At 43.6% G+C, this 12,105-nt stretch overlaps 1 protein-coding gene across 1 annotated transcript; it reads right to left on the bottom strand.

Moving 5' to 3' along the window:
- Window positions 1-466: 466 nt before the first annotated feature.
- Window positions 467-2,086, bottom strand: LOC101675732 (proline-rich protein 9). Its single transcript, XM_004780659.1, has 2 exons — window positions 2,023-2,086; window positions 467-1,573 (listed from the first exon to the last, which is right to left on the bottom strand). The coding sequence occupies exon 2, from the start codon at window positions 1,551-1,553 to the stop codon at window positions 1,227-1,229; it is 327 nt and encodes a 108-aa protein (XP_004780716.1). The 5' UTR covers window positions 1,554-1,573; window positions 2,023-2,086; the 3' UTR covers window positions 467-1,226.
- Window positions 2,087-12,105: the final 10,019 nt, after the last annotated feature.

A 12,105-nucleotide genomic window follows, 5' to 3' on the forward strand; every position in this document is an offset into this window, starting at 1 on the left:
AAAAATATGCCTAGTTCCTCCTTATAACAGGGACACTATGCTTGTAAGATATCATGGATTCATTGGGGACCCTTTTTCCATATAACTCTCCTCCTCCCATTTGAGCCCTTTCCTCTAAAAGCAAGGATCAGAGGGGAAAGAAGCCATGGTGTTAAGAATTCTGGATATGAAGTTCTGAGTCTGGGCAGGTCCCAGGCCCTGATGGATTCTCCCAGGTGGGAAATGTGTGTATAGGTAAGCCCATGATGCATTGTGGGTGGGGGTAGAACAATCCATGTGATCTTCCAGGAGGCCTCTGTCAACATTGCTGTTCTATGCACCTGTGAGGTCTGTTTTTCATTCCTACTCCAGATTGTCCAAAAAAAAAAAAAAAAAAAGAAACATAATCATCACAGGGATGAACTGTGGAACTGTGGTTGGGAAGTGGGGAGGAAAGAGCACACATCAAGTCAGACATCAGCCTTGGAATCAGCTTTATTCTGTATTTGACCTTCACCAGGGTGAAGAAAGCAATGAAGCTGGAAAGCAGACCAGCCTTCACCACGCAGACACAAATCACATCTCTAAAGAATGTATGTGAAATTACAGGGCCCAAAGCAGAACAGCCATCAAACACAAAGATCAAACAGGACCCCAAGCATCCCATCTCATCTTTCCTTATTGGCTGTTTGTATTAAATAATTTATACACTTTTGTTTCATTTTTAAAAGCATAACTAACTTTCCAATGTCCAAGAATTTGCTGTTCCTTTTTAGGATACGTAGACAAAGTGACCTGATTTTTAATTTCTGTAACACCACCAACCTCTTCTCAGTATCCATGGTGGTGTGGTGGTGATCAGTGCAAAGTCCATTAAAAGTCAGTTTGTTTTGAGGCTTAAGTGATAGGCTGAAGCTCTGAATGATGAATGAAAGTGTCCTTGGCTGTTACACACTGAGGGCTGGATGATTTCATGTCCCATGGGGAGCTGAACAACTGCACTATTCCTCTAGTTGAAACCTTCGGCTAGACTGCTGAAAACAGTACTTATTCACAGAGGTTGATGAAATACAGAGAGAAATGTCTTCAGAGACAACAGACCCAGTCCTGGAATACTGAAGAAGCCAGGAGGTAAGAGCAGGTGCACACAGAGTTACCCATAGGTGAAGGTTACCATAGCGCGGGCTTGGGTTAGGTTTTCATCTGTTGGCCATCTTCTTCTTGACCCCAGATGGCATTATGAGATGCTACTTTTCCTTGCCGGGGGGTAAGCACTTCTCCTGGACTTTCTGTGGACAAACTTCCACACATTTTGTCTGAGAAAACTCCTGGCATGGCTCCACACACTGAGGTGGGCATTGGTCTTGGCTTTGCTGTAGGCAACTCTCTTGGTTTAACTCTTGGCACTGAGGAAGACATACCTCCTGAATTTGTACTGGGCAACTCTCCTGGCAGGAGTCCTGGCATGGGGGGAGGCACACTTCCTCAGCCTTTGCCTGGCACTGCTCTTGGGTCTTTTGAAGACATGGAGGAGGCACACATGGCTGCTTACACTGCTGCTCATTAAAGGACATCCTAGGATAGGTAACAGAACCTGCAACAAACACAAGATTCGAAATTAACTAGCAGTACCAGGATGGATACTGATGGTTTGATGGAAGGAAATGGGGAATGAACGATTAAAACCCTAAGAACTTATTTGGTGTTTTTCATCCTTTTCTCTTTTCTATCTCTATTGTAGTTCCCTCTGACACTGATCTCCTAGGTGGGAATATTCTCACATTTCTTGTATAAATACCCAGAGTGCAATCATACCTGACACCCAGTCTACTACACGTTTTTCCATTCTCATCTATTTGGCTAATTTTTTTTTATAATCAGGTACAAGAAACTGAACAGAATACACAGGATGGTGTGAGAGGCCCAAGAAATGGTAAGCCACTTAAAATCTGGGGAAAGTACAGTCTAGCGAAGAAAGAGAATAGCCTCCTGAAGGCAGAGAAGCAAGGGAAAGGGAGAGAGGACACAGATGTCCCCACTTACCTGTCTTCAACAAGACTCAAACAAGGACGTGGATTGCAGGGCCCAGCAAAGTAGGGACTTTTATACAGTGCCTGGTCCTGCCTCCTGAGGTACTGACTTGCTACGTGGGCTGATGTCCTAATTGTGGAGTCGCCATAATGAGCTTCCTCTGAAATTGCCCATGGTTTGAGTCACTGCTTGGGATGCCTGTTAATCAGCCTCCATTTGGGCCGCTGGGTCCTCACCAGACCTCAGCAGGGAGGGGCTCCTTTCAGATCCCTCTCATTAGAGGTAGCAGCAAAAGAATGTTCATAAAACGTTATCTCAGTCTGTTAAACTGGGATTGGCTTCCTTGTCTGGCCAAACCAGTTCAGGATGTGGTGAGAGATAAGATCCACCTGATTCATCTTGTCTTCACCCATGAGAATACTTTATGCTTAAGACCTGGGGTCTGTCTGGGTCAAGGGCATGTATGGCCCATTTTGGACATTTCCACTGGATGTCTCTTCATTGAGCCTGAAAAGTCACACTTCCAGACCCAAGGAAGATGGCTTGTCTTAAGGCCCCAAGCACACAAAGGACATGGAAAGAGTGATTTTTCTACCTAGAAATCTTCAGGGAAATTGGAGTCATTTGTTACTCTTAGGTTGTGAAGTAGGGTGAAGGAAAAGGGGAGGTAGAAAGCGGGTAATCTTCATCTTCTCACTTTGATTTATGACATTTCTAAAAGTGGAGTTATAGAGTTTTCACAGTGACCAAGAAAATAGAATGGAACAAAACTGGTTTGCCTCCTTGCCTTCTGGAAAAACTTTTCTTAAAACTTAGGTCAATAAAAGCCAGGGGGCATGATAGAAAAAGTTTCAAAGCAAACACATTCAGTTTTCTCTGAGACTCTGTGTGGCCTGCCACTTCTGTCTTGTGTGACTTCTCTCTCTCTGTGACTTGTGAAACCCTAAGCAAGGCTCCACTCAAGTCTACATTCCATGAGCCTTTGCTGATTACATTAAACCAGAAATCACCTCCTTCTGAACTTCCATAGCATCTAATGTTGATGCTGTTTATATGAAATTTACTATAGTAAATAACTATAGTTATTAGGAATTCCAGTTATCTTATGTACAAGATCTTATTACTACCTTAGGTTATAGGTTCCTAGAAGATAGCGGGCTAGTAAGTGGAAGATCAATGACCATTAATGGAGTGAATATATTAATTAAGGAATAAAGAAGGTGAATGTAGGAGACAACTGGGAGCAGATGAGGATCTCATGTATCAGAGGATGGGAAAACCTTTGTTATAAAAGAAGCCACTTTTAGGCAGGGGATAATCCCAATCTTTTGGTACTGGTTGGGACCTGGCTTGGGATCCAGTATACAATCTATTCTGAAGAATTTTCCATGTGCACTGAAGAATAAAGTGTATCAGCTGCTTTAGGGAAGAAATGTTCTGAATATATCTGTGAAGTCCTTCTGGTCCAATGTCGTCCAAAGCCCCTTTTCTTAAATGTTAAGGATGATTTATATTTACATAAATTTAATCATATTATAGCTATCATATAAATTGCTTTTATCCTTTAAAAAAATAAAATAAGCCCTTTGGGACACCTGGGTGGCTCAGTCAGTTGAGCATCTGCCTTTGGCTCAGGTCATGATCCCGGGGTCCTGGGATCAAGTCCCACATCAGGCTCCGTGCTCAGCCGGAAGCCTGCTTCTTCTTCTACCTCTGCCTGCCTGTGCTCTCTCTCTATTTCTGACAAATAAATAAATAAAATCTAAAAAAAAAAAAAAAAGCCCCTACACCATGGAGGGGTGGCCTTGTGCTTGTTTGCTACAGTTGGTTGAACTTCAGGGACTTTAAAGAAGATGAAGTCACCCTTAACTTGAAGAAGTGTGTCTAGGTCATTTCGTAAGTAAAGTATTTGCTAAAATCAGATGTTCATTTAAAGGTTTATACAGTTTTGGGATGCTTACTCCCCCAGATAGTTTTTAAAAGGTGAGCTGAGGACAGACCAGGTGACATTTTTGATCTTTAGGACTGGTGCACAGAGAATTGATGCTCTCTTCCTTTTCCTTCTTCTCTTTCCATTTCTCCTTTCCCTCTTAATCTCCATTTTTTTGTGTGAAACATTGTCTAAGAAACAAGGTGACTCTGTGGAGCCCTAGAGCGCAAGAAATTCTCCATCACTGAGTTTATTCATTCATTCTTTTCCCCCACAATGTTCCAAGATTCATTGTTTATGTACCACACCCAGTGCTCCATGCAATACATGCTCTTCTTATTACCCACCACCAGGCTCACCCATCCCCACACCCCTCTCCTCTCTAAAACTCTCAGTTTGTTTCTCAGAGTCTACAGTCTCTCATGGTTTGTGTACCCCTCCAATTCCCCCAAATCACTTTTCCTTGTCTTCTCCTAATATCCTCCATGTTGTTCCTTATGTTCCACAAGTAAGTGAAACCATATAATTGACTTTCTCTGCTTGACTTAATTTCATTCAGCATAATCTCCTCCAGTCCCATCCATGTTGATACAAAAATTGGGTATTCATCCTTTTTGATGGCTGAGTAATAGTACATTGTATGTATTGACAACATCCTCAAAATATTAAGAACAGAGCTATCCTATGGCCCTGCAATTGCACTGCTGGGTATTGACCACAAAGATACAGATGTAGTGAAAAGAAGGGCCAAGAATACCCCAATGTTCATAGCAAAAATGCCCACAATCACCAAACTGTGAAAAGAGCCAAGATGCTCTTCAACAGATGAATGGATATACATTCTTTCAGTCATTCATGACCCTGCTTTCAAGGGGTCAACAGTCTCATAGATATGATTTGTAGATATATGCTTGCATGTGCCAGAAGAAGGTCTCTTGATCAGTCTTGGATGGATGGAAGGTTTGGAAGGCTTCTGGGAGAGGAGTGTCTGTGATGTGTTTTGCTGGACAGTAGGAATTACCAGGCAAGGAGAGTGGGCACCAGTGTTACAGACAGCCCGACAGAAGGAATGTTTGTTAGAGCTCTGTTGAGAGGACAGTCTGAAGCTGATTCAGGAAAGCGGTGGTGAGAAGTTGAGGGAGAGAGATTGCTTGGTTGAGATTTCCAGAAATTTTCTACAACAGGATGCATGAGCTGACCTTGCTTGTGCCACAAGCATTTCTGTGGCTTTGGCTGAGCCTCAGGAAGGAGACCAAATAGGAAGTGTGGAACAATGAAGAAAGCAGGTCATATTCTCATGGAGGAGGATAGATGCAGTTAGGGAGAGGACAGAGTTCCACTTCTGTCAAAGGACTCTCTGCCTCACAGTTAGCTGATGACCGTGAAGTGGGTCCAATGGAACCACAAGGGTCCTTTAATGTGGAAAAGGGGACAGAAGAGCCAGTGTCACAGTGAGGTCACAGAAAAATTTGACTGGTCATTGTTGCTTTTGAAGATGGAGACCAGGTGCCAAGAATGTGGACAACCTTCAGAAACTACAAATGGCAAGTGGACAGGTTGTGCCCTAGCACCTCCAAAAGGACATACAGCTTTGTTGGCATTTTTATTTATTTTTTAAATTTCTTTAAGAAATTTAAGATTTTATTTATTTATTTTAGAGAAAGAGTGCATAAGCAAGGGGAGACAGGCCAAGGGAGAGGGAGAAGCAGACTCCTCCTTGAACAGGAAGCCTGATGTGGGACTCAATCCCAGAACCCTGAGATCATGACTTGAGCTAAAGGCAGACACTTAACTGACAGTCACTCAGGCTCTCCCATTTTGGTATTAGCCCAGAGAGATCTATGTCAGACTTCTGACTTCTAGAACTCTAAGATAATATACTTCTGTGATTTTAAGCCATTAATGTTATGGCAACTTGTTACAGCAGCAATAGAAAATCAATAGACCTTCCCAACTTCTGGAGCACTTGGGAAGTTTCAAACGAAGATGTAAAATCCCACTTAGCACTCCATCATTTAAGTAGCTACTCACTGGTCATGTCAACCCGTCAGTCAAATACCAGCTCTTAGTGATGTATGGGAAAAGTACCAGGTTCAGGACCCCAACTGACTTGGGCTTGACTCAATTACAAGGAGTTTGTGTATCCTGGATAAACTACTTAGTTATTCAGAGCCTCAATTTCTTCTCGTTGGGAAGGGATAACGTTATTTCACAGATTCCTTGTGAGGAATAAATTTGAGAACTTACGTGCCAACACTCAGGACCCTCAAGCTATTTATAGAATGTTAGTGCCATCTGACTTTGTTCAGGACTCAGCTCCCTCATGAAGCCATGCCGATTCTTTTGGTTCTTACTCCATCACCTTTACTCTGTCCTCCTGGCGCTCATCTTTTCTTGTGTTTTTCTACTCATTGGGATGTAGTAAACAGTGTACTGCACAGAGGCCCAGAGACCTGCATCTGTCCCTAACAAGATATGTGACCTTAGGCTTGCTATTTATCATTAAAATAGCAATGGTAGCCTATGAGTCAAGCTAGGTCCATTGCACATTTGACGTTCTGTGCTACTCATGAATGATTAGCTTGGGCATCTATATGACTTTATAAGTATGTGGATGCATGTCTGTGTGGTGGGGCAGGAATGGGGATGGGGGGGAAACATCCTCCTTGATTAGATTATGACTTATAATCCACCTAGTCTTCTGTCTTCTATGGGTGGTAGTAGTCCAGCCAGGTGATTGAATGACCTTAGAGTGGGAGTATTTGGGGTCCAAGTCCTCAAAAATCTACCTTAGTTGATTTAATCTCCCCAAAGCTGGGGAGATTAAGATCCTACATCTTGAGATAAGGTGCCTAAATAGTTTTCTTAACCATCACCAACCCTCCAGTGAGACTCGGGCTAATCTGATTGAATGCCATTGGAGATTGAAGATTTTAAATTTCTTCAGCTATCATTATTGGGAGCCAGTGTGTAATTATACAGGGTCAGCAGAAGAGAGTCAGGTGTGTGTAGGACATGCTTTTTCCCCCCTATTCTCATCAAATAACTATCTTCTTTGTTCAGATCATAAAAGTTCCCAGACTCTTCTGATTCACTTGGCTGGCCCGTCTGCATATTATAGGGAAGTGGCTCTGATAAAGCCAAATGGTATAGAATGTGGCTCACCCCGTCCCCTGGAAGCAGGTGTTACTGGAGAGCTTGTGGGCTCCTTAGGGAGAGTCCACCACCCCCTCACTTCCCTGCCTCCAGTGTTGCCTGCACAGGGTTGTGGGAGGGCCTGTGGGTCACAGGCCACTGCACCCAGAGGGGACGTGACAGGCCACCTGATTCCCCTTCCTTGTTTCAGCCTAACATGTGCTTTAAATAGGAGGCACTAAATTATTTATCAACTGCATTTTTTTTTAAGTTGAGGCAATTGAGGTACAAAAGTGTTGAAGACCTTCTTTTTTTAATTTTTATTTTATTTATTTATTTGACAGACAGAGATCACAAGTAGGCAGAGAGGCAGGCAGAGAGAGAGAGAGGAGGAAGCAGGCACCCTGCTGAGCAGAGAGCCCGATGCGGGGCTGGATCCCAGGACCCTGGGATCATGACCTGAGCTGAAGACAGAGGCTTTAACCCACTGAGCCACCCAGGCACCCCTGTTGAGGACCTTCTTCAAGATCATGTGGTGAGATCATGTCTAGACCAGGCAATGGCCCATGTAAAAACATTTAGGACACCACTGTATTGGGGATTCCTTATAAACTTTAGGGAGGCAACAAAGATGCAGAGCAGCCAGGGGTTCTTGACAGTACTGAGGTGATGAGGAAATATACAGAGGTACACATCTTCACCTTCAGGAGGTTCGTGGTCCTCAGGTTAAAGACCACTGAGACAGAAAATGGGGAGATGCATGTTCTTAAACTGTTTATGTTAATATCGGCCTTCAGTCCTTTTCCCCCTTTGTCCTGCCTCAGCGTGGCCCAGGTTAGGGTTAGAAATCCTAGACTTTCCTAGCAACCAACTCAGTGTGATCTTGATTAAGATGTTTCCCTCTCTGGAGCTAAGTTTCCTCAACCAGACAACTGAGACACTGGACATGTTGTGTGCCTGTACACTCAGGGTTACAAAAGTCACATCTGGCTCTTACTGTGATCTGTGGGCTCCTGGGCCCAGTTTGGGAATGGGGTGGAAATCCACTTGCCTTCTAAGATATTTACCTTCCTTTCTTTTAACTCTCTTTCCTCCTCAACCCCACTGCCTCACAGAGCAGAAAGGAAGAACAAGATGTATGCCATAGCAGATGGGTTTGGGGACTCCAAGCTGACCAGATTCTTGAGTGCCTTTGAGTCCTGGCTTTCTAAGTTCAGTTTCCCATGCCAGAGGCTTTGCATTCACCACCTCACTGGTCAGTCCTCTCCACACCTCAGTGAGGATTTTCTTCTCATTCTTCAAGGGCATAAACAGACCACTTCTCCCACTGAGGTGACACATTTTTCCTGGGCCTCACAGTTGAGAGTATAGGGCTCACTTAGAATCCACATCTTTGTGATGATAAACTATTTCCCTTTACCATACTGCCTTCCAAAGTGAGAAATCTGCTCAAAGACAGGCTATACTTCCCAGGTGAGGCTGGGGGAAGGCTGGCAGGATCTGCGTCTTGTAACATAAGGGAAAAGTGACCAATTCCAGGGATGCCTTCTTCTCAGCCACAGGCCTGCCATAGCCAGCCCTGTCCCCCTCTCCTACTTCTGAATTCTGGGAATGACACATGTGGTGAGGGTAAGCAACATAGTAGCCAGGGCCTCAGCCCAGAGCAATCCCTTCCTCTTTAGAAAAGTGCATCCAAAGCCACTGAACATGCACTCATTTGTTGTTATTAAATGTCACAAACAGCCCAGTATAAACAGATGGACAGAATATGGTGGGGTAAGCATTGCAGGAGAAATGCATAGATGCTTTGAGGTCACAAAAAGGCTCCTGCAGGCTCTAACCAGCCTGCAGGAGGCAGTGGGGGAGCTTCTTGAAGCAGGTGACCCTTAGGTTGGGTTCCGAGGGAGATGAAGATCTGCTCAAGTGGACCATTCAGAGGAGGACTCAATGGAAAAAGAATGCAGGGGACAGACAAGTGTAAAATCACACAGGCCAGAAACTCTCTGTCATGCCAGGAAGTGCCAGAATTTACCTGTTGCTAGGCTGCACAGTTCTAGAAGGAGAGAGAAGTAACAAGGTAAAGCCAACCAAGGAGGTGGGGGCAGTGCGGGAAGACTTTTGTGTGACTTGTCAAGTCATTCAAGCTGTTGTTTAGAAAAAGGGAACCTTTTAAGGCTTTAAGCAAGGGAGTGATACGTTTAGATTTAGATTTTAGCCAGTCTGCCTTGGCTGCCTTATACTGGAGGAAGGACTAGAAGGAAAACTTGGAACCTCAGAAGCTAGTTCGGAGGTTCTGGGTGGTGTAGGTGAGAAACTATGGGGGTATTTTTGATGGGAAAAGCACAAACCCTCAGTCTGGGCATCATTTCCCTCGAGCCTGGGAGAGAGCACAGAGTTCTGTAAGGTAAGGCATCACAGGTTTTAGGCACGTGGTGCATCTGAAAATACCCTGTTATGCATTTTACAATCAATTTGTATCTTAGCATCTTTATATGTTTGGCAATTGACTTACTGTATTTACCCGCCTATTTCTTTGCTGAGCATCAACAGCTGTGGCACAGAAGCAGTTATGACTTGTCATTGTCAATAAAGCCTCCCAGGATGTGCCTGTGCTCGTGTCCCTAGCTGGAATATTTGGTCATGTGAAAGCAAGACATGAAAATAAGACAGGTTCGGTAACTGGCTCCTTGAGGCTATCTCCCCAGCTGTCACTTGCATGTGGGGGACACATAAAAGTGAGCTCTATGGTTCCTTCCAGCTTCAGAGCTTCAAAGCAAGGCATCCTTGTGATTGTGTGCCAGCCCTTTCATATAGCACTGGCCAGCTCACAGCACCACCCTCAGCTGGCCTGGTCTGGGTGGACATCCAAGTCCTCTACCTGCTTCTCAAGAAACCATTATGCAAAGGGGTCTGTGGTAGAGTCTCTTCTTACAGCTTTTCCATGACAGGAGAGGCTTGGTCCTGCACTATCACAGTATCTGTGAGCCATCAAGACTGACATCTTAAGGGTTCTCATGGTGCCACTCTTCAGGTGTTGCTTATTTATTTATACAGCTCTCTACCATTTGGGGCAGGTCTCCAGTGACTGCCACTGGGGCTAGGAGTAATTATGGCATTCTGCAGGAAGGTAGCACACTCATCAGGTTCTAGCCATCTTTCCTGGCATTGCCTTTGATCCAGCCTTTTGTTGGGAAAGTAGCCATTAAGAGATGTGTATCTTTGGTTTCATTTACATGGGAGAAAAGAGAACTAAATTAGCAAATGGATGGTTTCATGTTCTCAGAGATGGCCTCCACCTAGTCTGTGCCCAGAGTCCTCAAAGCCAACCAGGAGAGCACCAGCCCCTAACCCACACTGCCACAGAGCTGCTGAACACCTGGGACTGAGACCCTACCACTCAAAAGAAGGCAACCAAGGTGTGCACTCAGGTGTAGGAAGTGGTTCTTCTTTCTTTTCCTTTTATTTATTTAGTTAGTTCATTAAGCAAATGAAAGGACTTTGGTGGGTTTCTGAAGTATTTATGATTATATACATTTTTCTATTACATGAGAAATAAAAGTTTATTTACGAAAATCCAAAGACTAGTGAAAATAAAAATACTATATTGGTTAATCATAACTCCATTGTCATAAAATAACTAGAATGTTGACAAACTTCCTTCTATCATCATCGTCAACATTCATAGAAGTTTTTGGTTAGACATGATTGCTTTTATGCTATATATCCAATTGGGACCTTGCTTCCCCCCGCCTTTAATACATTTTAATAATTACATAAAGTTTCATCAAGTAATAAAGTGTATTTGATCAAATTTCTATTAGATATCTAAATTATTTCTAAATCACACTGTGATAATCAGCTTTTTACATAGCTTTTCTTTTTTTCCATTTTGGAATTATTTTTCTTTGCACAGATTCCAAGACATGGAATAACTGGGTCCAAAGATTAAACCATTTTATACTTCTGATACATATTTCCATATTTCTCAAATTATTTAATAAAATTATTTTTGTCTCTTTATGCTCTCATCAACAGTGACACACTATAGCACTGGGATTTTCAGCTTTATTATTTGAAAGTGATCATTAAATAGATGAAAGATGCTGTCACATTATAATGCTATTTCTGATCTCTCTCTTTCCTTCTCCATCTTTTCTCCCACCCTTACTCATGATTTCTACTGAGGTTCAAGAGTTGTCCATCTTTTATCAACAGTTGACTATAGGACCCTAATGCCCTAAACTAGGCTCTCCAGAAGTTCCCAGTATCCAGGAGGCACCTCTCTGCAGGGCTTGGGGAACACTAAGGCTTCTTCATGTCAGAGAAGGTAGTAATCTTCACATCTGGAAAAGGAGGGATTGCATGCCTTAAAGACTTGTCTAGCACTCATGTCCCCAAAATCTGCTTCTGCACCTACCTAATTATATGACTTGGTCTGGTGGGGGTCCCAGATGTCTTGAGCACATTTTGGACTATCTATTCTTACTGCACCTCTTTGGTCCTGTACCAGCTTCTGGACTCAGAAGGATGGAAAGCTGTTTGTGAGCCATGATTCTTTAGTGAGCCTCCCTAGCTTTGGCCTCTCTCATTTCCCCTTACTGTGATAACAAAGAATCCTAAACCTAGTTCCACTTGAATGTTGTGGGTTGTAATGACAAACTAGTTTGGTCTGTGTGGCAAAGCTCTCTTCTCCATCTGGCCACAGGGTACTCCTGGGCAATCAGGTTTCTTTCCCAGAAGTAATAGGGGCATCTCAAGCCCAACTCATCAACAAACTGGGTCTATACCTGGCCACATGGAGGTGGTCCTAGGAGGGAAGGAGACCCACCCTGAAGAGGGGTAGAGACTGGTGGAGATGAGGGAGATTGAAATGGTGACCACAATCCCAGGCCCTAACACCGCATTTCCTACAGTTCTATTTCTATGCCCCCTTCCTATTCTAATACCCTTCCCAGCAAAGTGAACTGATATATTCCCTTTTGTGAATTAAGCAAGGTTGATGTGGGCTTTCCATAGTCACTTGTAAATAA

Source organism: Mustela putorius, unplaced genomic scaffold (genome assembly GCF_011764305.1).
Source record: "Mustela putorius furo isolate JIRA1106 unplaced genomic scaffold, ASM1176430v1.1 tig00000695_pilon_pilon_pilon, whole genome shotgun sequence".
Taxonomy (NCBI): domain Eukaryota; kingdom Metazoa; phylum Chordata; class Mammalia; order Carnivora; family Mustelidae; genus Mustela; species Mustela putorius.

Excerpts from the sequence above, each read along its gene's own strand:
- LOC101675732 (XM_004780659.1), bottom strand. The coding sequence starts at position 1,553 with ATGTCCTTTAATGAGCAGCAGTGTAAGCAGCCATGTGTGCCTCCTCCA.